The sequence below is a fragment of the Mustelus asterias genome, chromosome 22 (assembly GCF_964213995.1).
Source record: "Mustelus asterias chromosome 22, sMusAst1.hap1.1, whole genome shotgun sequence".
Classification (NCBI taxonomy): domain Eukaryota; kingdom Metazoa; phylum Chordata; class Chondrichthyes; order Carcharhiniformes; family Triakidae; genus Mustelus; species Mustelus asterias.
This window is the reverse complement of record NC_135822.1, coordinates 17,924,403-17,950,681: the sequence shown is the minus strand read 5'-3', so window position 1 is coordinate 17,950,681 and position 26,279 is coordinate 17,924,403. Positions and strand designations below refer to the sequence as shown.

Here is a 26,279-nt window from a genome sequence, read left to right as displayed (position 1 = left end):
TGGAAAAATATGCTGTCCAAACTATCCTATCCTCCTGGTTTTTGTTTTATTTTGGGCTCTGCAAAATTGGAGAAACCCACTAACATTTGTAAAAGAAATTACCATGACACATTTCTCTGCACATTATTTTGTTACCATGACTTCACAGAATCAGACAAATAAAAATACTCCCTGAAAAATGTACATTACTGATTTAGCTGTAATTGCCAAGTGCAAATCAATTTTAAAAAGTGATCTTTTTGCTGTATCACCACCTTAAAATGAAACAGTTGCTTATTGATCATAAATGTCACCACTAATATTTCTCTGATGTTGGTGATATAACAAAAGAAAGATGACACAGGTGTGGCTATGAAGAGGTAGAACTGGAAAACTAGAGGATAAACAAATGTTCATATGGAATGATCAAAATGCAAGACAAGCAATTTCTAAGTACTATAGTTTTTGTCATTAAATGCAAGTTACCATTATGAGTTCCTGTAGGGTAAGAATGCTAATTTAGTGTCAAATTTGTAGCTTTATATCAACGACACTTGCTTACTAGTTTAAATGAAGCTTTCTCAGTTCACTTCATTCACCCTTAAAGCCAGCAGCTGAGGAAACATTTAACCAAGTGGTGCAGTCCAAGTCTCAGAAGTGAAAGATCACTAAGGATCCCATCGCTGATTGCTGTCTGTTGACTCTTTGTTAGAAAGTGTATATGTATGTGTGTATAAGGGTGTCAGGGTTGCATTTGGGCTGTGATGTCTCTTCTGAGATCCAAATTTGGGTTAGGCAGTAGATGGTGCCTGTGAAACCACGCAGCAGTGACATTTGAGAGAGCTAGAGAGAAATGTGAAGGGAGAATGTTGCAATGCAAAGATATATTGAATAGAATATGGCAATCAAATTTCCAATAAAGAAGATAGTTTTTTATCTTGCACACCATGCCACAAAGGAAAATTGCTGCAAAATAGCAATTGTGGTTGAGTCAATAAATTGACTTCAGTGTACTTTTTTCATCTTTCTGCAAGCAGTTTGAAAAAGGAAAAGTGGTTAAGCAGTTGAGTGTTCAACTTATAGCAAAGTTCAGCTTCGTTGAGTTCTAACAACATTTTTTAATTCACTTATTTAAATTCTAATTTTGCTATACAGTTGCTGTTTAAGTTTGTGCACCATGACTGCGCCTTTGTGCAGTGATTCTCAGAGCCGTTTGTGGTCTGACTCTTCACCTCAAAGTGAATTTGCTGCTGCTCTTTGTCTGAGCTTCCACCTATGAGCTGCCTATCTCTGGAACATTGGTCAAATTGAGATTCACGGCTGTTCCCTCTTTTTCTTCCCCGACAAAAAAGACAAGGAGCTATCATCGAGCAATACTATTAGGCAGTACTATCAAGACATATTGTTGGGGAATATTATGGGGCAAGACTATTTGACAGTGCTGTTAGGTAACTGGAATAATCTAGCATTCATACAACAGACTTTATTTTTGTTTCTCTTCCTGTAGGAGTGTTTCTGTCCTTCATGAAGTAACTGCCCTTGGGTAATGCACCCCATTTAAAATGTAATGTTGGAGCAAGGTTGAGTTTATACCTTCAGTCCATCACTCCTTGTTGCAGTGTTCATATGGACCTTAAAAAACTCTCAGAGAAAAAACTGGCCTATATTTGTGTAGCACCTTTCATGTTCTCGGGATGTTCTACAGTCAATTAATTTTTAAATTGCCACTTTCATAAGGCAAGTGCAACAGCCAATTTGTGTTCAGCAAGTTTCACAAGCAGCAATGAGGTAAATGACCAGTTGGTCTGTTTTTGGTGATGTTTGTTGGGACACTGAGAGTACTTCCCTGTTCTTCAAATAGTGCCATAGAAAGTTTTTATATTCACCTGAGATGATAGACCAGGCTTCAGATTAACATCTTATCTAAAAAAACTGCACCTATATTGCAATATCTGCCTCGACTTTACTCTGAAATTTTAGGATTTTTTTGGATTCATTCACAAGATTTGAATGTTGCTGGTAAAGCCAACATTTATGGCTCATCCCTAACTTCTCTTGAGAAGGTGGTAGTGAACCTGCAAGAACTGCTCCTTGAACTGCTGTTTATGGTGCTCCCATAATGCTGTTAGGAAATTCCAGGAATTTGACCCAGCGACAATGAAAGAACACATACATTTGCAAGTCAAGATGATGACGTGGAGGGGCACTTAGTGGTCATGTTGTTTCCATGTGTCTGCTGCCCTTGTCCTTGGTGGTAGAAGTCTTGAGTTCAGGGAGTGGTGTCAAAGAAACTTGAGTTGCTACAGTGCATTTTCTGGATAGTGCACGATAATTATTAAACCTTGAACTCATGGCCTGTTGACCCCATTAGTTACGAACATTGAGTCAAGGCTAATACTTTACATGTCATTTTGGAACTTGATGTGATCTTATCATTTACAATGGTGTAGTACCAGAGTCCTTTTTTCTTCTGAGTCTCTCCCCATAAAGCAGGCTGCATTCTGAAGACATCAAAAATGGAGTTAAAAATTATACAGGATTTAGATCACTTCATGTTTATTAAGATGAGGAATACAAGTGTTTGGAATGGAACATTTTACCATTCAGGCACCAGGTTCAGAAAACATCAATTTAAGGTCAGGTATTGCAGCAATTACTCTGGCAAAGCAGACTGTCTCAAGTTTAACCTCAGAAGAGCGTTCCATTCTGAACTTGTGCGGCGCTTTTCCATTTTCCACACCAGTGGCTTCCTTGAGATTACCATCAGCTTTGTACGGTGTGCCTGTGCCTAATTTGAACCAGACTGAATTTGAATCTAGGACTTAAGAAATGAAAGGCCAGTGTCTACCCCACAGCAAACCTTGTTTAGGAGGGTTTTTTTAATATCAAGGATCTGTCAGTGTTCTGTCATCAAAATCTTGCATTAGTTGAAGACTTTGATTTGAAATTACTATAGTTTTACCAGGTATTCTGATGGGAAATCTATTGTAGGTAGGCCTTCAAAAAGGGGATGTTGTCTCTTGAGTCGATCCTCAGACAAACAATTGTTTCACTAATACTTAACATGGCACTATTTATCAGCTTTATTCAGTATTGTACACACATTCCCCGTTGTCTTTCTTTTGCCTGATGGAGAAAAGACAGAAAAATTGGCTCATTCTTTCTTTTAATTTTCTTTCCCATTTTTCTCACACATTTGCCCAAGAGAATCACAATCATCATACAAGCTCCCCCCTCATTTACTTTATTAATCCAGTAATACCAAGGAATTCTGAGGGAAGGTAAAAGGTCAGAATGCCTCATGATTCCACTGTTGCGAGACGGATGTACACTGCTTGCAAGATGTCTCGCAGCAAAAAGACCCCTGTTGTGAAACCAGTAGCAAAATCCATGCATAGTGTGGAGCAGCCATGATGTGCCATTTTTAAAAATAAATAAATAAATCACTTTTTCTCTCCTGACAGAAACTGTGAGAGCAATGACACATGTAATTAACCAAGGAATGGCCATGTACTGGGGCACATCACGATGGAGTGCAATGGAAATCATGGTAAGAGCAGTAAAGGAGTTTGAGTTCAGCACAATTATTTTGTGTTTTTCAGAAACAATTAATGCTCCAGTGCCCTGGAACAACAATGGGTTGCATCTAGTGAAGTGACATATCAGTTTATGTCCAAGATCCTTCACTTGGTGGGTTTCCAGACCCAACTGGCTCACTGTTGCGAATGCTATATAGGGTCAGCATCTCCTCAAAAGGGAGCTGGTTTTATATTGTACTCTCCTCTTGCAGCTGGATCAGGTTACTGTACCTACTGGACTATCCTACAACAAAACATAGGATAGTCAATTTTACGTGCAACAGTTTTTTTTAATACAGTGCCAGACCATTCTATAGCTATTGTGTAACGTTGCAGCATGCTACAGTCGTGACTACATTAATTAAAAGGTAATTACAATAGGTTTACTTGCAAAGAGAGTTACTTGTGTGGTTGTATCAAAATGACTACCTTTTTGTTGATTGCTTTTTTGGATTTCTTACTAATTATTTTGTAACTAAAAATAGTGATAGCTGAATAATTTTTATTAATAACATGTCAAGTATTCAAAATATTGTTGAACTTTTTTATGATAAACATAAGCTGTTGGGAATTCTAGTTTCAAATGTCAGTGCATGCATAAGTTGGTCTTTTTTTAAATCAACAATGCAACTAAATCTTATAAAGGCACAAAAACTGCTTCTGCAATAGCTGGCCTGACCAAGAAACCAGGTTCAATCACCAATCTGTTGTTTTATTTCTCTGATGGTCCTCTTAACATGGATACAAGTGTCCTGTAATTTTTCATTCACCAGAGAATTAAATAAAATACAGCAACATAATCATAAAATAATCTCACCAGTCTGCCATGAAAAGTCAATTAAAAGTAATTCTTGGCACAATAGTGGAAACCCACAGCAATCAAGCTTTCCTTTCTGCTGCTAAAGCGGGCGCGCACACTGTGGCTTTAAATTTAATGGGAATTTTATTTTGATACCCAAGTTTTTTCTTTCCTTGGAGTTTCCCCTCATAAAACAGAGTTGTATTCTGAAGATGTCAAAAATGGAATTCAAAATTGCCCAAGTTTAAGCAACTTTAAAAATTAATCTCAATACAGTAAACCGTACAGCATTTCTAAAAAATAATTTTCTTTGGCCCAGCTGGCTGCAGTCTGAAATAAGGCACAAAATGCTGGAAATACTCGAGCTGGTTTAGCAGCATCTGTGGAGGTAGATACAGAGTTAAGACTTCTGATCAGTGACCAGTGCTTAAAGGTGAGCCCATTTTTAAGGAAAGAGAGGGGAATAGGGAACAAAAAGGAGGGTCTGTTATAGGGGGAAAGACAGAAGAAATTAAATGACAAAAAAGGGATGATAGTGCAAGGCAAATGAACAGGAGCTAGTAAAGAAATGAAAGAAGTGTCGAGAGGACTTGTGAGGAAAGCTGAGACACCACCAATAACTGCCATCCAAAAAAAGGGAAGTTGGTATAATCCAAAATTGCTGGACTCAAATGTTGCATTCAGCTGCCACATTGGAGTGGAGAATTATAATGGCAGGCGACCTGAAGTTACAGCCTGTGCTGAGTGGCAATAGAGTCGTCAGTCCCTGCATTAGGAAAGGGAAGAATCGGGCGGGTTTTCTGCCTGCTCGCTCTCCAGAGATTTATGCTGAGAAGACTTGTTAGTTTCACCACCACGACTACCTTCAGAGCTTGATTGGGAGTGACTAGACTTTCCTACAAACACCTTCCTTACTGCACAACCCATACAGATGTTCCAGTATCTGAGATGGTCACGGGACCCTTCCCAATATCATCCCTCAATTGCATTCATTTAAAACGTTATCTCATCTCCACCCTCAATATTCCCTGCCTCCTCCAATCTGCTGATATTTCATAAAAGAAATCATAGAATCCCTACAGTGCAAAAGGAGGCCATTTAGCCCATCAAGCCTGCACTGAAAACAATGCCACCCAGGCCCTATCCCCGTAACCCCACGTATTTACCTTGCTAGTACCCTGACACTAAGCGGCAATTTAGTACAGCCAATCCATCTAACCCGCACATCTTTTGGACTGTGGGAGGAAACCGGAGCACCCAGAGGAAACCCATGCAGACACAGGGAGAACGTGCAAACTCCACACACAAATGATCCGATGCCAGAATTGAACCCAGGTCCCTCGCGCTGTGAGGCAGCAGTGCTAACCACTGCCACTGTGCCACCCTCTATTTACATTTTAAAAATGTAAGCTTGAAGTTACGTATTAATTCATCTTGGCTTCTGTACTACTGAGTTCATGTTTATTGCTATCCTGCATTATGAGTCTTGGCTCTTCACCTTGGTTTGTCAATTAAAAAAATTATTCCCAAGAATAGTTACTGTAACTGAACTCTTCTTACATCTACACAGGAATACCCTCCGATTTCTCTGAACAACTTAGACTCCACCCAGGCCGGTGGAGACTTAGACCGGTTAGTCTTACTTCGGTGGTTGGTAAATTGATGGAAAAGGTCCTTAGAGATGGGATTTACGACCATTTAGAAAGATGCAGATTAATCCGGGATAGTCAGCACGGATTCGTGAAGGGCAAGTCGTGCCTCACAAATTTGATAGAATTTTTTGAGGAGGTAACGAAGTGTGTTGATGAAGGTAGGGCAGTTGATGTCATATACATGGATTTTAGTAAGGTGTTTGATAAGGTCCCCCATGGTCGGCTTATGATGAAAGTGAGGAGGTGTGGGATAGAGGGAAAGTTGGCCGATTGGATAGGTAACTGGCTGTCTGATCGAAGACAGAGGGTGGTGGTTGATGGAAAATTTTCGGATTGGAGGCAGGTTGCTAGCGGAGTGCCGCAGGGATCAGTGCTTGGTCCTCTGCTCTTTGTGATTTTTATTAATGACTTAGAGGAGGGGGCTGAAGGGTGGATCAGTAAATTTGCTGATGACACCAAGATTGGTGGAGTAGTGGATGAGGTGGAGGGCTGTTGTAGGCTGCAAAGAGACATAGATAGGATGCAAAGCTGGGCTGAAAAATGGCAAATGGAGTTTAACCCTGATAAATGTGAGGTGATTCATTTTGGTAGGACTAATTTAAATGTGGATTACAGGGTCAAAGGTAGGGTTCTGAAGACTGTGGAGGAACAGAGAGATCTTGGGGTTCATATCCACAGATCTCTAAAGGTTGCCACTCAAGTGGATAGAGCTGTGAAGAAGGCCTATAGTGTGTTAGCTTTTATTAACAGGGGGTTGGAGTTTAAGAGCCGTGGGGTTATGCTACAACTGTACAGGACCTTGGTGAGACCACATTTGGAGTATTGTGTGCAGTTCTGGTCACCTCACTATAGGAAGGATGTGGAAGCGCTGGAAAGAGTGCAGAGGAGATTTACCAGGATGCTGCCTGGTTTGGAGGGTAGGTCTTATGAGGAAAGGTTGAGGGAGCTAGGGCTGTTCTCTCTGGAGCGGAGGAGGCTGAGGGGAGACTTAATAGAGGTTTATAAAATGATGAAGGGGATAGATAAAGTGAACGTTCAAAGACTATATCCTCGGGTGGATGGAGCTATTACAAGGGGGCATAACTATAGGGTTCGTGGTGGGAGATACAGGAAGGATATCAGAGGAAGGTTCTTTACGCAGAGAGTGGCTGGGGTGTGGAATGGACTGCCTGCAGTGATAGTGGAGTCAGACACTTTAGGAACATTTAAGCGGTTATTGGATAGGCACATGGAGCACACCAGGATGATAGGGAGTGGGATAGCTTGATCTTGGTTTCAGATAAAGCTCGGCACAACATCGTGGGCCGAAGGGCCTGTTCTGTGCTGTACTGTTCTATGTTCTACGTTCAGGCCATGTGAATCGTGCAACCCTAATTATAGTCCTCGCTTTCACAATTTCCATATCTGTTCATTATTACATTACATTACATAAGGGTATCCCAAAATCTCGCTAGAAATCATTGAGATCCAATTAGAGACTTGTTGGGCATTTAGATTTCTCCTTCAGTTTGCAGGAGAGAAAAGTAGGGCATTCATCATTTAAAATAGTGCTGTGAAATCTCTGTGCACCTCTATTGACCTACATCTTCCAAAGAATCTTTTCCAGTTTTTCTCACTTTTTTCCAGCGTAGCTGTATGAATATTATGTTTTCTGAATTTCAAATTGTTTTTTTCTACTGGAGCATAACACATTCTAGTGTATTTCCTTTCGCAGGCAACTATTCTCTTGAATGACTTTCTGTTTGGCTTTTTCAATGTGCCTTTCTAATGCTCTCTGCTTTACAAGTTCTTTCCTGTCTCCTCTGTGCCTGTGATCAACAACAAATGTACAGACTGACACTAAAAGTAGCAGTGATGTGGGAAATAGTTATAAATATTAATGGCCAAGAGGCAGCTATTAATAAAAATGTAGGCAAAAACATTTTGATTTAGTCCCATTTATGTCTATTTTAATTGTGCCCTGAAACCTTGTGAGAGAATATCTGTAATTTGATTGGCCTAGAGGAACTTCCCAGTTTATGATGGTGAGCAAGAGGTTAAGAGTACATGTCCTTGAAGCCATGGTCCCAAACTAGATTCAGCTCTTTCATGCTGAATAGGCCAATTCTCCCATAACAAAGTCACTGACCAATGCATTTTTTAAGCTAATAGATTGCATGTTAGCTTTTTGAATGGAGTATTTCACGCACAAATTTTGAGATTGTGGTGGTGTCATTTTTTTTAAAAATGAACTCCTTTTACTTGTTAAAAGCCGTACCCTCCAATCCGGTCCCCTGACTGCATCAAGTTATTCTCTTGGATTAAAAGTACTAATTATGTTTGCTGTAGAAGTTAATATATCTACTGACTTTAATTCGCCTCCTTCACATTTGGATAACCCATCAAACCAGCGCCAGTGCTGGCTGAGCACTTGTGTACGTTCAAAAAGCAGAATCAACAAGGACATAATTCTCGCATTGCCAGCGATGCTCACCATCCTTTTTTGATTTGATTTATTATTGTCACATGTATTAGTATACAGTGAAAAGTATTGTTTCTTGCACACTATACAGACAAAGCATACCATACATAGAGAAGGAAAGGAGAGAATGTAGTGTTGCAGTCACAGCTAGGGTGTAGAGAAAGATCAGCTAAATGCGAGGTAGGTCCATTCGAAAGTCTGATGGCAGCAGGGAAGAAGCTGTTTTTGAGTCGGTTGGTACGTGATCTCAGACTTTTGTATCTTTTTCCTGACGGAGGAAAGTGGAAGAGAGTATGTCTGGGATGCGTGGAGTCCTTGATTATGCTGGCTGCTTTGCCGAGGCAGCGGGAAGTGTAGACAGAGTCAATGGATGAGAGGCTGGTTTGAGTGATGGACTGGGCTTCATTCATGACGCTTTGTAGTTTCTTGCTGTCTTGGACAGAGCAGGCGCCATACCAAGCTGTAATACAACTAGAAAGAATGCTTTCTATTGTGCACCTGTAGAAGTTGGTGAGAGTTGTAGCGGACATGCCAAATTTCCTCAATCTCCTGAGAAAGTAGAGGCGTTGGTGGGCTTTCTTAACTATAGCGTCCGCATGGAGGGACCAGGACAGGTTGCTGGTGATCTGGACACCTAAAAACTTGAAGCTCTGGACCACATCTACTTCGTCCCCATTGATGTAGACAGAGGCATGCCCTCCACTACACTTCCTGAACTCAATGACGATCTCCTTTTTGTTGACATTGAGGGAGAGAAAGAAAACATAAACTGTTTAGGTAATCCTCTGCATTTGCATACAAATGGAAAATGACAAATAAGGCAGATATCAACCAGAGGCCCCCCCCAAAGACTACCCTTCGACAGGAAATGGGAAGTTGAGTAGAAATCTGGAGAGTCAGCTTCAGGGCATGTGAGCACGTTAGCTCATGTGTTAAGTAAGACTTATTGGCCCTGATAACCACCAACCTCTGCCCAGATTGTTATGCGGAATTGAGACCTCCTCAAAGTAGGTTTAAAAAATGGACATCCTGGAAGAACTGAAACCTGTTTATTTCCTGGAATAGAACATCGAATTTATAGTACATTGTTTCTTCCCATAGCGATGACTGGTACATTTTTGACTACAGGAATTCTATACCAGAAATGATCTGTGCTAATGTTATCTTTGCAAAATGTGCGTGTGAGTGTTTAAACATAATTTACTATCAAGTAGTACAATGCTGACGAGACAGAATTCAAAGGCAACCATATTGATAATTGTCCAGTCACACTGATGCCCCAAGGTAATTGATCAGAGCCATGGATGAAGAAAGTACCATTTGGTCTATCTAGACCTATCTCCGTCGAGTACAATACCCTTCACTTTGAAGCTTATCTGTGCCCCCACCCTCCACCACATTCATTAACACTTGCAACATGATATCCAGTTGTTTTTTGATTCGAGAGTTTGTTTCCACGAACTGTTCTAAGTTTACCTTGGTTAATTTCCATTTATGTCCTTTGATCCGATTTCCTCATTGTGCTTAATAAAAGCTACCTGGGTGTACTGCAACTGAACACTGATTTTTCTGGTGAGCAGGATTTGTTGGAAATCTTAATTGGTTTTTGAAAAACAGCTTTAGTGATGAGCCCTCTTTCGCGCAGTGTTTCAAAAACACCTTTATCAAATTATTCTGTCATTTTAACTCTCTGTTCTGCAGGAGGCTTACTCAGTGGCTCGACAGTTTAACCTCATCCCCCCAATATGTGAACAAGCTGAATATCACCTCTTCCAAAGAGAGAAAGTTGAAGTGCAGCTTCCAGAGCTTTTCCATAAGATCGGTAAATACTTTTGCCAATTTATGCTTATAAAAATCACCTGTCAAAATCTATTTCCATTCCTGAAGAGACAGACTTGTGTTCAATATATTTCCATAGGTGTTTGACCATCTGTTGTACTTTATCCACATGCCCAGTAAGGACCTGGGGAAACCCGGGACACTGAGAAAATAGATTTTAAGCTTTTTGATGTCTAGTTTACATTTTAGTCATTTCTGTACATTTCAACAACTCCTTGTATTTGTATAAGCATCTTTGTTGTAATAAAACTTTCCCAAGGCATACGAATTGTTATAATTCAGGTCAGAAACTCCAAAGTGTTTTATGAAGCCCGCCTGGATTATAAGTTATGCAATTTGAATTTGGCTAGGGTAAGCATTAATTGTTTCACTTCAGGTATGATTCAACTGACCCACTAGGGAGCTTTTATCAAACAAAGTTTATTTAGGAATACAGTTAACATGTATAGAAAGAAAATTAACAATAACTTTTACCAATTACAAACAAGAAAAAAAGCAACCTTGACATTGTATAAACCTTAACAACTATATGAAATGTTCCAGCCAAAGAAATCCCATTAACAAAACCCTTGCCAGAGGGTTTAGCACAGAAAACACAAATGCTCATATGATGCTGGAACTTAGTCCTTTGCTTGGATGCTGCAGTACTCTTGATATACACACAGACAAGTTTGAAGTCAGAACAGCTTCCCAGAACATCAGGAAGAGAGAGAAAGAGACTCTAGGTCGTAACCAGCAAACCACCAGCAGCAGAGGTTTCAATCTAGGAAGGCAAGAATACCTGCCTCCAGCCAGCCAGCAGATTTTCCAATACCAGGACGAGAGAGAGAGAAACACTGCTTTTCAGTCTGATGTCCAAACACCTTCGAACTAAAACAGCAGCCAAGCTGAAAGTGAAACCTCAAATTCACTCTGGAGGGGGAAAAACTGTCCAAAACACAAGACCTGTCAGTCGGTTGTAAATTCCAAGTCAGCCAGTTGTAAATTCCAAATCAATGCACGAGGCCCAAATTAAAAATAAACAAAACCCCATTTAAACCATTGAAGTAGCAATAAAAGGACGTCTAGCAGACAGCCGGTGCCACAGTGAAACCAAAAGATCTGCTTACAAACTGCAGAGAACATGACTTTAAAAAAAAATACATTTCTTAAAGGTACATTGGAGCAGGGTTAGGCCACTCGGCTCCTTGAGCCTGCTTCGCCATTCCATAAGATCATGGCTGACCTGTGTGTAACCTCAACTCTACATTCCCACCTACCCCCAAGAGCCTTTCACTCCCTTTCTTATCAAGAATATATCTATCTCTGCCTTAAAAATATTCAAAAAATCCACTTCCACTGCCTTTTGAGGAAGAGTTCCAACGACTCATGACCCTCTGAGAGAGAGAATTTCTCCCCATCTCTGTCTTAAATGGGTGATCTATTAGTTTTAAACAGTGAGCCCTGGTTTGAGATTCTCCCACAAAAGGAAAAATCCTCTCCACATCCACCCTGTCATGACGTTCAGGATCTTGTATGTTTCAATCAAGTTCCCTCTTACTCTTAATTCCAGTGGATACAAGTCTAGTCCAATCTTTCTTCTTAAGGCAACCTGCCTCTCCCTGATATTAATCTAATAAACCTACTCTTGAACTGCTTCTAGCACAATTGCATCCTTCCTTAAATACGGAGACTAATAGTGTACACAGTACTCCAGAGATGGTCTCACCAGTGCCTTGAGCAGCTGAAGCATAACTCCCTACTTTTGTATTCCATTCCCCTCGCAATAAACAAAGTTCTATTAGCTTTCCTAATCACTTGCTGTACCTGCATACTAGACTTTTGTGATCCAGTAGAACATCCAGATCCCTCTGCATTTCAGCTCTGCAATCTCTCACCATTTAAATAATATGCTTCTTTTTCATTCTTGCTTCTAAAATGGACAATTTCACATTTTCCCACATTATACTCCATTTGCCAGATCTTTGCCCATTCACTTAACCTATCTATATCCCTATTTGGCCTCCTAATATCCTCTTCACAATTTGCTTTCCTGTCTATTTTTGTGTCATCAGCAAATTAAGCAACCATACCTTTGATATCTTCATCAAGTCATTTATATAAATTGTAAAATATTGAGGTCCCAGCACTGATTGATCCCTGTGGCACCACTCGCCACGTGTTGCCAACCTGAAAATGATCCATTTATGTCTACTCTCTTTCCTGTTAGCTGGCCAATATTGTATCCATGCCAATATGTTACCCATGAGTTTTTATTTTCCACAATAACCTTTGATGTGGCACCTTAACAAATGCCTTCTGGAAATCTAAGTACAATACATCGGTCCCCTTTATCCACAGCATATGTTACTTCTTCAAAAAACTCCTGTAAATTGATTAAGCAAGTTTTCCTTTTCACAAAACTATATTGACTACCTGATTATCATGAATTTTTCTAAGTGCCCTGCTATAACATCTTTAATAATAACTTCTAACATTTCCCATGACGGATGTTATGCTAACTGGCTGGTAGTTTTCCACTTTCTGTCTTCCTCCTTTTTTGAATAAAGGAGTTAGATTCACTATTTTCCAATCGAATGGAAACTTCCCCAAATCTAATGAATTTTGGAAAATTAAAACCAATGCATCAACTATCTCACTAGTCTCTTCCTAGGATGAAGTCCATCATACCCAGGGACTTGCCAGCCCACAACACCAATAATTTACTTAGTATTACTTCCCTGGTAATTGTAATTTTCCTGAGTTCCTCCCTCCCTTTCCTTTTTTGATTTACACTTAAACTGCTCCATAATATCTCAGAAATAAGGAGGGAATTCCACAGATAAGGGTCTTGGCAGCTGAAGGCATCAGTGATGGAGCAATCAAAATCTGAGATGTTCAAGAAGCCCAAATTAGAGGAGATATCTGAGAGTTATGGGGCTTGACAGAGATAGGGAGGAGAAAAGCAAGGAAGGCATTTTAAAAAGAATGAGAATTTTAAAATCAAAGTATTGCTTAACTGGGAGCCCATTGTAGATCAGTAAGGACCAGGGTGACTGGACTTAGTGCGGAGTTTTGGATTACCTCAAATTTGCAGAGGTTAAAGCATGGGAGGGCCCTCAAAAGTACTTTGGAGTAGTCAAGTCTATCGGTAACAGTGTTGTAAATAATTAGCTGAGGGTCGGGGCTTTGAGAGTTGTTTTGATCCTGTTCAGAGGTGGAAACTTGATTAGAGAGTTTCAAACATGGAGTTCGAGGCAAGGTGGGCACAGATTTGGGAGGCGACAACACGTTCATAAACGTGCAAAGGAGGTTGGAGAGGTAGCACTGCTTTACAAGTCTGGAGGAGTTGAAGGTTGTTTTTTTTAAAGAATGGGATTATATCAGCAGATTTGAAGGAGAGAAGCAGTACCTGAAGAAAGGGAACCATTGACAATAAAAGTTAAAGTGGTAGTCAGGAAGCAAAGATGGGTGGTTGGCAGCCTAATGGGAAAGTAGAGTCAAGGGGGGACAGGAGATAGGTCTCAGACAAGATGAGTCTGAGAGGACATTGAGGATAAATAGCGAAACTTGATAAGAATTCAGACCTGAGTGAGCTTTAGAGGATGTTTGGCCCAGTGAGCTAGGGAAGTGGCAGAGGCAGCTGAACCTCCCTGAGCTCCCTGCACTAACTGGAGGTGAAGGTAGTGGAATCAGCCAAAAGGGGTCTGGGAAGAGTGTTTACAGTAGGCAAAAGAAGCTGGGGGTTATCTTTGCATTCCGGGATGATTCTAAAATAGAGAATAGTTTTGGCAGATGATCAAGTTCTGATGGTGCTTCATGTGATCCGGCTAGATCTGGCAGAGAGTCATTAAATCAGTTTTCTGCCAAATCCATCCAAGCCTGCACCACTTGGACTTAAGGAAGCAGAGATGAGAGCTGTACCAGGGGAACAGCCAGAAAGAATAATGTCTTTAATGGAAACTATGGTATCAAAGGTGGAGGTGAGATGGTAGTTCAGCAGATCAACAACTGCAGAAATGTTGTGGTGATTGGAGGGTCAAAGGCTAGCTGGTTGGGATTATGAAAGTCCAGCTTTAAGTGAATTTGGACAGCTTTTTTACATTTCACCTGAAATTTTGTTCAACTGAGTCTAAAAAGGTGGAAACCTCAATTGTTGCCCAGTTCTGAATCTGCCTGAGGTTACTGGTGACTGCTTTCCCAAGCAGCAACATTTGTTCTCAGTGTATTACTAAAGCAACACAAGTGCATGTGCTAACCTTTCTACTTGTATTACTCTATTCTGTGTTGAAGGTGTTGGTGCAATGACATGGTCCCCTTTGGCCTGTGGCATTATTTCTGGAAAGTACGACGCAGGGGTTCCCCCTTACTCTAGAGCTTCCTTAAAGGTAGGGCAAACAAAAGCTCAAAATTGATCGCCAGGTTCCTCTTCATTGCTATAATCTTAAGCCAATTTGAATACTCTTATTGCTACCCTGGATACATCATAATTAAAATTAGCGTGGAATGCAAAATCACCCCTGTCTATGTTCAGTTTATTTTGATATTGATAAACTATTTTAATAATTATGTTATGGTGTGTTTGGTAAGGAGGCATTTATATTGTGTTTTTCTTCATCAGTAAAGCAACTTTTCAGATGAAAATTCGTTAGATTTCAAGACAAAAGGAAAATTAATGTAAAGAGTTGAGATAACTGGAATCATCTACGTTATCTGCACACCAGTGTAAAGAAATGTAAAGTTTTATCAACCAGTTAGAAATGTGAGTGGAATCTATTCTGTGACTGTTACTAGGGTAACAATGCTGAATTCACCCTCACTGTGTACAGTATAACTCCTACAACCCATTTAGAGAGGGCGCGATTGGGGTAACTGTGTAAAGTTCTGACTGCCTGTGTGGGTGAACTGGCTCACCAACTCCAACCACTTGGTCGTCTCAGAGATAAACATGAACCGAGTCATTGTATAATTACAGGGTTACCAGTGGTTGAAGGATAAGATTCTGACTGAGGAAGGCAGACGACAGCAAGGAAAACTAAAAGAGCTACAGGGTATTGCAGAGCGACTGAGCTGCACCCTCCCTCAGCTAGCAATAGGTAAGAATTTCACTACCACTGTCTGGAAATGGCGAAAAATGAATTGTTCTTGACCGTGGTCTGGAGCTACAACTCTTCTTTTATAACTTTCTGACAACACGGTGTAAATGTCAGTGACACACACTCTCATTTATTGACCTGAGGTTACCTTTCAGAAGTACCGGTCAGGAAATTTAAGCATACCATAGTTCAATTTTCTACCATTTACATTGATATAAAGTTAAGCACATCCCATTCTAGTTTCCAGTATGCACCGTTAGTGCATGGGGCTCCATATTGGAACACAGAATTCACCAATTACTCTTCTAGTATTCTTCATACTGCAGCAACTTTTGGCAAGTTTCTATTGTCATTTGGCGAAATCAGTGCTCAGTTGTTGTTTTTTCTCTCGCATGATTTTAGGTTAAAATCAAACTTAGAATGAGATGCTAGTCCTTTCACTGAGCTGGAAGACATTGTTGTTAGAGCAGAACTCTTTCACATTTGAAGCTCAAGTCTATGTTAAGATGAAAATCATCCTTCTGACAGAGTAAAGTGATGCAGTATTTGAACTCCCATGTTTTCTCCTCAATTGTCAGGTCAATTCAACCCATTCCCCTCAGCTATCCTAATTTAATTGGATGAAGAGCAAAGAGGTTTACGAATGTGATTTCAGAGCATGGGGTCTAGACAACTGAGGATACAGTTCCAGTGGTGGGACAAAGAGAGCAAGTATAAGAAGCCCAAGTCAAAGGAATAAAGAGTTTGTAGGAATAGTGGGTAAGCCATAGAAACACTTAGGTATGAGACTGAGAATTTTTAATTTGTGGTGTTAGGCACCAGAAGTCAACATAGGCCGTTGAAGAGAGAAATGATGGGTGAGTGAAGCAGGATGTGGGATAAGAGTGTGAGGATGGATGGCCAGCCAAGGAGATCATTGGAGTAGCTAAATCCCGGGGTGGCTGTGGTTTGAATCAGAGTTTCAATGGCAGATAGGCTGAGGTGAGGCAGAGGAGGGTGATGTTAATGGACGTGGAAGTAGCCACATTTGTGCTGAGAGTATATGACGTCGAGTATGATTTTGAAACTGCCAAGAGTCTGTTCAGCCCGAGACGGACCAGGGTGGAATGTGGAACAAGTTTTGGGCATTGATCAAAGGCTATTTAAAACTACCTTTGCTGTCCTGATGTTCTTAATCTTTTAAGTATGATCCAAACATATGTCCTAAGATATTTGTGTTTCCTTCCATACTTGTTACTTAAAAGAATTATTGTATTCAATGGTAAATCCTTTAAGGTTTAGGCTGTATACAGCTGTTAATACCTCTCATTGGGAGTGGAAAAGAAATGAAACAATTTTTATTTGTGGAAATTATAACTACATTAAAACATTAGCCACAGAATGGTAGAAAAATAAATATAATAGAATGTAGAGTGTTGTACATGAATGATGTTTGGAAACAAAATCCCAGATTTTGGAAGGAGTTCACAGGCTGAGAAATGTCTGTGCCGATGAACAATTGCTTCTCTGTTCCTCCTTTCTTGGAATAAGTATTACCGTTGCCATTGTTCTTGTCCAACATTTAATGTATTCATACCAAATTCTTATTTTCTATTCAAGAATGATAGACAGATACCCATAGCACAGAGAAGGGCTTTATACAAGCGTATCAAATATTCGTATGAGAACCAAAATACCAATCCAATGCAAAGAGACTCTCATAGAAACTGACTTAATTAATACAATTCTTTCTCATTAAAATAAAGTACAGAAACTCCATACAACAATTCCTTGCTTGATGTTGTAATTGCATTCCTGAAAAGTATGACTATCAGATTTTCCATTACAAGCAATGTAAAAGTTTAAGTTAGGTTGTGCCAGACATTTCCCATCAGAACAAAAATTGAAACATTACACCCTGTAAGTTTCAATAATGCATATTGATAAATTACAAAACTTATAAACAAAATAACTAAAAATAAAATGCATTTTAAAATGAGAAATATGCTAATTTGCTGCTTGCCCTCTGCTCACTGTCTCTCCCACTTCCTGGCCCTTCAGTCCCTTGCCTCTCCCACTCATCACTCTCCTGTTCCCTGACCCTCCAGCTCACTGTCAATATTGCTTCTCGATCCTCCTCCTCGCTGGCCAGCCTGTCCACTCGCTGATCTGCCCAGCTGTCAGCCTCTCCCACTCGATGCTTACTTACCTCTGTAAAGAAAGAGAGTCACTTCAAGTTTTAGGGTCACATAGGTAAACTTCAAGCTATAGGGCTGGCCAGCAGGAGGGTTGGGGACTGTGGACAGTTGCCCCAAAATGGGATATGCAAACCTATGTCACACACGTGTAATGACATTAATTTAAATCCACAAACCAAGCACAAATACCAGCTCCATTTAAAACATGCCATTAGTTCAGAATGACTAAAAATGGAGCGACTTAAAGCAAGGACTTGCTGTATTCATTTTAATTTCCAAGATCCATGTTTAATTTCACCACAAGCCTTCATTCTTGCTCATACTGCTATGCAGGGTCTTACACAGAGGAAACACCAGAGACTTCTGGCTCTCCGTGCCCATCCTTAGCCCTGGGAGCAGTTGATTTGCTCGGCCTCTCAACCATTACGGAGCGTGTGGTTCAAACCAGTTCTCAAAAGGACTTGTATTAAGCTGTGCTAAAATTTTCTCTCCACGTCTAGGTGGCAATCACACCTACGCACATACAAAGACGACAGAAGAAATTATTGAAAAAATTGGCAACTGGAAAGCACCCTCAGACCTTTGAAAAAGAAATATAGTATTTCTCTAAGATGCTGGGCAGTGCAGATTAGACAAAGGTGGCAGGCTTCCCATTTTAATATACCCATGTGCCATTCGTGATTGAGATGTTAATAGGAAGAGACTCATGTTTTCCTTTACTTCAGACAGCTGTTTTTGAGATCAGATTCTCACATTCCAAACAACTTTGGAGTGATGGACCTTGCCTCCTTTATGCCTTTCGATGGTACTGGATATAAAATGGATCTGCTTCTAGACTATAAATTATCAAGATAAAAGCATGTACAGTATTCGTAGTCTAATAGTCTTGTGTTCTTCTTGCAGCCTGGTGTTTAAGGAATGAGGGAGTTAGTTCCGTGCTAGTAGGAGCTTCCAACACTGAGCAACTTTTGGAAAACATTGGAGCAATACAGGTCAGTATTGAGTCAAGTGTTGTCCTCCAATACACTGCAGAGTTAATATACCTTGCTTTTAGCTGTCGAGCAAGATCAACACACTCTGCATGTAAATAGATATTGTTCTCTACAGCTGAGAGCATGTTTCCCGAAGGCTGTATTGCCTGCCTGTATGCCAGTGTCAATGACATCTTTGGGGATGGAGAGGAACTAAATGTGGGAGAGCAAAGATCCAATTGTTGTAGTAGTCCACTCGGGTACCAATGGCATAGGTTGGGGAACCTGAACATGTAGTCTATTTGGATAATAAAAAGGAGGTCAATAAGGTGTCAAATAAAAGGTTACTGCACAAGATAAGAGTCCATTGTGTTGGAGGATGATATATTAGCATGGATAGAGGACTGGCTAATGAACAGGAAACAGAGTCGGGATAAATGGGTCATTTTCAGGTTGGCAAACTGTAACTAGCGGAGTGCCACAGGGATCATTGCTGGGGCCTCAGCTATTTACGAGCTATATTAATGAATTAAATAAAAAGGATAGACTGTAATGTAGCCAAATTTACTGATGATACAAAGTAAAAAAGCAAGTTGTGAGGAGGATACAAAGAGTCTGCAAAGGAACATAGGTTAAATGAATGAACAAAAAAATTGGCAGATGGAGTATAATGTGGGAAATTGTGAGGTTGTCTACTTTGGCAGAAAGACAGATAAACAGAACGTTAAATGGAGAGAGACTGCAGAATGCTGCAATGCAGAGTGACCTAGGTGTTCTTGTACATGAATTACAAATGGATAGCATGCAGGTACAGCAAGTAATTAGGAAGGCAAGTGGAATGCTGCTTTTGTTGCTGAGAGATGGAGTATAAAAGTAAGGAAGTCATGCTACAGATCTACATGGCATTGATGGGACCATCTCTCAAGTACTGTGTATAGTTTTGGTCTCCTTTTTAGATCTCCAGTTTTGGAGGGATATACTTGCAAGGGAAGCAGTTCAGAGAAGACTCACTTGGTTCCTGGGATAAAGGGGTTGTCATATGAGGAAAGTTTGAGCAGGTTGGACCTGTACTTATTGGTGTTAGAAGACTGAGAGTTGACCTTATTGAAACATAAGATTCTGAGGGGCTTAACAGAGTCTGCGTAGAAACCTATGCAGACACTGGGAGAACTGGCAAAATTCACACACACAGTGAACCAAGCTGGGAGTCGAACCCAGGTCTCTGGAGCTGAGAGACAGCAGTGTAAGAACATAAGAAATAGGAGCAGGAGTAGGCCATCTGTCCCCTCGAGCCTGTTCTGCCATTCAATAAGATCATGGCTGATCTTTTCTTGGACTCAACTCCACTTACCTGCCGCTCACCATATCTCTTAATTCCTTTACTGTTCAAAAACTATCTTTGCCTCAACTGGTTCACTGGGCAGGAAATTCCACAGATTCAGAATCCTTTGGGTGAAGAAGTTCCTCCACAACTCAGTCCTAAATCTGCCCCCCCCCCCTTATTTTGAGGCTATGCCCCCAGTTCTGGTTTCACCCGCCAACGGAAACAACCTCCCTGCTTCTATTTTATCTATTCCCTTCATAATCTTATATCTTTCTATAAGATCCCCCCTCATTCTTCTAAATTCCAATGAGTTTAGTCCCAGTCTACTTAGTCTTTCCACATAAGCCAACCCTCTCAACTCTGGAATCAACCTAGTGAATCTCCTCTGCACCCCATCCAGTGCCAATATAGCCTTTCTCAAATAAGGAGACCAAAACTGTACACGCTACTCCAGGTGTGGCCTCACCAGCACCTTATACTGCTATAACATAACATCCCTGTTATTAAACTCCATCCTTCTAGCAGTGAAGGACAAAATTCCATTTGCTGCCTTAATTACCTGCTGCATCTGCAAACCAACTTTTTGTGATTCATGCACAAGGACATCCAGGTCCCTCTGCACAGCAGCATGCTGCAATTTTTTACCATTTAAATAATAGTCTATTTTGCTGTTATTCCTACCAAAATGGATGACCTCACATTTACCAACATTGTACTCCATCTACCAGACCCTTGCCCACTCGCTTTGAATGTCTGCAAAGGGATATAGATAGTCTGTGTCCTCAGCACGCTTTGCTCTACCACTCATCTTAGTGTCATCTGCGAACGTTGATACACTACACTTGGTTCCCAACTCCAAAATATCTATGTAAATTGTAAACAATTGCAGTCCCAACACTGATCCCTGAGACACACCACTAGTCACTGATTGCCAACTTTATCTGAAGATAAGGTATGGTTACAGCTACAAGTGTTACCTATTACTAGAACACCCAATTCTTTGTCCCCTTTCTTAATCTTTCTCCCCTCCAATATTTGCAGTTGTCTTTATTCCTTGTTTTTTTTTTCCCCCTTCCCACCGCGCCCTGACCTACTTCCCCAATCAGTGCTGCCTCCTTGCTAGGGGACATTTCTAACAGTGCTGCCTCCTTGCTAGGATACAATTCTACTGGTGCTGTTTGCCCTCTGGTTTCTCACTCAAATAGTCTTTCTTCGTGCACAAACGTTGATGTTGTGAAACAGTGAACTATTCAATAGCAGCTACCCCAAGTCCTGTCCTCACCCAACATTCACACCTACTCACTTCCAGCAGGGATTGCTGGATCATTTTCCTCAGTGTGCATACTTAATAGTGTGCTGGATGCTTTCTCAGTCTGTATAGTTTTGTTACTCACTGGATGAACCCACGGAGCCTTGTTACAATATAATTAGTTCAAATATTGCTTTCGTTGCTTTGAAGGAGGGCTGATATTGGATGCCTAAAATGGACAGTTTTTGATTCCGCAACACAAAAACCTTTAAGCACCAAATTTAAACAAAATAAGAGTGAGTGCAGTTTCAATGTGAATGTAAAAGCTTTGGGATAAAATAAAATCCAGTACTGTTATCTTATTCTTTCCCCCAGGTCCTTCCCAAGTTATCCTCATCAGTTGTGCATGAGATCGATGGTATCCTGGGAAACAAGCCATACAGCAAAAAGGATTATCGATCCTAATGAGGCATTCCAATGGGCTTGGACTGTTATCATTTCAAAAGTAATCTTCTTTGCCTGCTCGAGCTGTAACTGAAGTTAATACCAGTATGCTTCTGACCAAGGAATTAAACTTCAAGTTCCTGATGCTACAGAAAAGGATCAAACGATAAAAAATATATGGCAAAACCAGTGCTGGCAAGGCACAGCTGGTTCAGTGGGCTGCCTGTTACCTTTGCTAATTTTTTAAAAAACTTTTTCTTTCCTTAATGCAAAAACATCACTGGGTTACAACGGGTGTGACATTAAAATCGACATCAGATTTGGCTGGTTTTCCCTGTGATGAAAAACATGTTGCATCTGTTATTTTAATTGCTGGATACTGAGTCTTTTGATCATGAGTATAAAGTATGGCACTCTGCTGGAATCTGCATTTACCAGATTTGACTATAATCTAATTGCTTCCGAGGAAACTAAATCAATCACGGTTTTCCCCCAAAAAATAGTGTATGGGGTTCCAGATCTGCACACTTGTGTATATGTTCTGTACATGCAATTTTGTATATATATATATATATATATATATATATATATATATATATATATAATATCAGTGCATATAATATATATATATAAAATATATGTATATGCACACACATATGACCACAGGCTCGGTGACCTTTCAGAAGCCATCTCTGATGTCCACATCTATTAAAATGAAGGAAATACTGATTAGAAATAAATACATAAAACACTTAACAAAATAGCATAAACTTGAGGCACTATTGAGCATTGTGTCCTGACAACTGACTGTATATATGTGACAGTAACAATGTGATTACTATTACAGGAAACAGAGTTTGGTTTTACTAGCCAACAACTTGTAGGACTGTAGTTTAAATTGAGCAGTGGCTCTTGACTGATCTATGCATGAATCTATTATAATCAGGATCCGTGTGTATGTATATGCTGCTGATCATGTAAATGCTATCAATCCATGGGCTGTTTTGAAAAGATCATATTACAATAAAGAGATTGATATTGGATAGATTGGGGTTTGGACATTCAAAGAGCTATTGCATTTTATAGCATGCTTGAGACCGTTTGAATCCAATTATTTTGAGACCTTTTCCCTGTTTTTTGTTGTTTTATCCTCCTATCGTTTTACCTCCACTCAGTGTGAGACAGAGCATGAGGCATTAAACTAAGGTCTAACCTGACTGTTCAAGTGGTTCAAATGTATATTAAAGATCCAGCAGCACAATCGGAAGAGGAGCAGGAATTTCTCCTGCCACTTTGACCAACATTCCTCCTTCAGACAAGTAGGTGTGAATATACACCAATAAAAACACATGCATTAACTGGTTGTTTATTTCTGTTTGGAGTTCATGCTAATAAAATGGCTGCCACGTTTACTCAAAAAGCAAGTGGCCCTGCCATTCATAGTAAATTCCCTTCAAATGAACATGAGAGATGTAACCCTGACTCTAAAAATATCTTTCTTTTAGAAATGTTGTTCTTTTGCTCCTGATTGACTTGTGATTCTTCCTAAGGAAGTGTGAGGACTGGGGAGTAGGGGGTCCTTTGCCCTGGGAGAGGCAGTCTTGAAGTGGTATTGTCGCTAGTAATCCAAGGACCCAGAGTAATGCTCGGACCCAGGATCAAAATCCACCACCACAGATGGTGGAATTTGAATTCAATAAAAAATCTCTGAATTAAAAACAGTCTAACCATTGTCAATTGTCATTAAAACCCATCTGGTTCACTGATGTTCTTTAGGGAAGGAAATCTGACATCCTTACCTGATATGTGACTCCAGAGCCACAACAATGTGGTTGACTCTTAACTGCCTCTGAAATGGCCAAGCAAGCCACTCAGTTGTATCAAGCCACTAATAAGACTCAAATGAATGAAACTGGACGGATCACCCAGCATAGACCTAGACATTGGTCAACAGCAAACTCAGTCCTGTCGACCCTGCAAAGTCCTCCTTAATAACATATTTTGTGCCAAAATTGGTTTGAACTGCCTGAGAGACTAGTTCAAGGCTTGTTGGACAGCACCTGGCAAACCCACGACCACTATCATCTAGAAGGACAAAGACAGCAGACACATGGGAACACTGCCATCTGGCAGTTCCCCTCCAAGCCACTCACCGTCCTGACTTGGAAATATTATCGTTGGGGCCAAAATCCTGGAACACCCTCCCTAACAGCACTGTGGATATACCTATGCCCCATGGACTACAGCTATTCAAGAAGGCAGCTCAGCACCACCTTCTCAAGGACAATTAGGATGGCAACAAATGCTGGCCTTGCCAGTGAAGCCCACATCCTGTAAATTAATTTTAAAAATCTAACAATGCAACTTTAGCCCTTGAGACCAGTGCAGTTCTACCCAATCCTGTTCCAGAATGATAGCTTGAATTGCACTTAAATTGTGAAATATTAAGACATTTTGCTTTGATTGTTCTTATGCCTTAGTTAGACACCATCTTGTTTCTCTGGTTTTCTTTAAGTTTCTCGCAATTCACATCTCGTATGTTAACCACCCATTCAATTTTATTTCTCCTATAATTGTTGCTTTTGTTTACTTTGCTTGGAGCTCATAATCTTTAGGGAAGGGGATCACTGGGTCTAATTCTTAAAATGATCTAAAACCATTTCAACAGCAAGAGGTTCTGGTTATTTTTTCCCATTCCCTCCATCAGCATTTCTTTACTGAGGCATTGTCATTTTGCTGGAGTATAGAATAACATAATGGTGCAGCACATAAGGAGGTCATTCAGACCTTTTTGCCTATGCTAATTCCTTGGTGGAGCTATCCAATGAATTCCACTTTATCTGCTCTTTAACCATAAGCCTGTAATTTTTTCCTATTCCTGTATTTGTTCAATTACTTTTTGAATGTGACTGCTGAATCTGCTTTCACCCACTCCCACTCTCAGGCAGTGCATTCCATATCGTAACTTCCTGTGTTTAAAAGAAAGTATTTCATCATGTCACTTTTTTGCCAATTACTTCAAATCTGTGTACTCCAGTTACTGAACTTGCTGCCGCTGGGGACAGTTCCTATCAAAGCCACTCATGATTTTGAACCTTCTCTGCTCTAAGGAGAGCAATTCCAATTGCTCCAGTCTCTCTGAAATATCTCACTCCTGGTACCATTCGTGCAAATCTCATTAGCTTTCTCTCGTAAGATCTTGATATTCTTTTTATAGTGGGGTGCCCAGAATTGAACACAACACTCTAGCTGGGACTTAACAAATGATTTATAAAGGTTTAGTGCAACCTCGTTGCTTTTGTAGTCTATTAATCAAGCCAAGGATCCCATTTGCTATTTTAACAGTCTTTTCAATTTGTCCTGTGACTTTCAAAGATTTGTATAGGAATTAGGAGCTGAAGTCATACATCTCAAGGGCTCTGTCCCTGCATCCCCTTTAAAATTGTACCATTTAGTTCATGTTGATTCTCCTCATTCTTTCTACCAAGATGTCAGGGTGTCAGCAGATTATTTAGCCACATCTCTCCCGGTAGCACTTCCAGGATGAATTGTCATGTAGCAAATGGGACCAGGAACCCTGTTTTTGCTTCTTGCTGAGGTTAGCTAACTCATTGGAGAACAACATTAATCCAAAGACTTTCTTGGTCTGCCTAGTTCAGCTCCACACTATTCAACACAGCTGAACAACCAAGGAAGCCTGTAGCTGACTGCAACATTGTTCATGCTGGTATATTTATGGTTTTTTTGTATTTATGTTAAACTAATGCAATGAGGTAACAGAAAGGGTTCATGAGGGTTGGTTGGCTCAGCTGGACTATTCTGTCCAATATTTTTAAAATTAATTTGTGGGATTTTAATTTCGCTGATAAGACCAGCATTTTTGTCCTTGAGAAGGTGATGGTGAGCTGTTTCTTGAAACTCTGTAGTGCATGTGGTGTAGTTATACCCACAGTGCTCTTAGGGAAGGAATTCCAAGAGCGAGGGAGTGGTGATTTAGTTCCAGAATTTTCAGGTAGTGGGATTCCCATTTGCTGCCTTGTTCTTCTAGGTGGTAGTGGTTGCGGGTTTGGAAGGTGTTGTTGAAGGAGCTTTTGCCCAGTTCTGCAGTGCATCTTGTAGATAGCACACTGCTGTCAGTACATCAGTGATGGAGGGAGTATCCCAATGATGGCACTGCAAACGGATGCAGAAATGATTTATGAAAATGGTTCCAGGGACAGGAGGACTTCAGTTTTGTGGGAAAGATGAAGTAACTCCTTAGAAAAGTGGTTAGAGATTTGATAAAGGCTTTCAAAATCATGAGAGGTCTGAATAGAGTACATAGAAATTGCTCCAATTGGCAGAAGAATCGATAACTAGAGGACACAGATTTTACTGCTTTTACTGTATCCACTGTGTTCAGCTGAATCATAATCTCATTTGGAATTAATTAAATTGACACTGACCTCTGTGATTGTGGAGAGTGACGAGAGGCTGAACTGGCGTGTTCACATGGCATTCCTACTAAAGATGGTCTCAGATAGTTCAGCCTTGTGTGGGGTTCTGCTATTATCAAATATGGAAGCCTGTTCATGGTGACTGCGCCTCCAGTTTGTTGTTGACTTGTCTACCACCATTCACCATGGGATGTGGCAGGATTACAGTGCTTATGTTCCAATCCACTGGTTGTGGGATGCCTTAGATCTGACTACAGCATGCTTCTACCATTGTTTAATATATAGTTCTGCCTTG

General features: G+C 40.4%; 1 protein-coding gene across 2 annotated transcripts in view; it reads left to right on the top strand.

Annotated features, from left to right (window-relative positions):
- Nucleotides 1-22,810, top strand: part of LOC144509879 (voltage-gated potassium channel subunit beta-2-like) — a 129,697-nt gene extending 106,887 nt beyond the window's left edge. For both annotated transcript variants that reach the window (XM_078238813.1, XM_078238814.1), the window contains 6 exons: nucleotides 3,444-3,529; nucleotides 10,171-10,291; nucleotides 14,581-14,675; nucleotides 15,263-15,383; nucleotides 18,464-18,552; nucleotides 21,480-22,810. In XM_078238813.1, the coding sequence (XP_078094939.1) occupies nucleotides 3,444-3,529; nucleotides 10,171-10,291; nucleotides 14,581-14,675; nucleotides 15,263-15,383; nucleotides 18,464-18,552; nucleotides 21,480-21,569 (602 nt within the window). In that variant the 3' untranslated portion in view covers nucleotides 21,570-22,810. The remainder of the gene's footprint in view (nucleotides 1-3,443; nucleotides 3,530-10,170; nucleotides 10,292-14,580; nucleotides 14,676-15,262; nucleotides 15,384-18,463; nucleotides 18,553-21,479) is intronic.
- The last annotated feature ends 3,469 nt before the right edge of the window (nucleotides 22,811-26,279 follow it).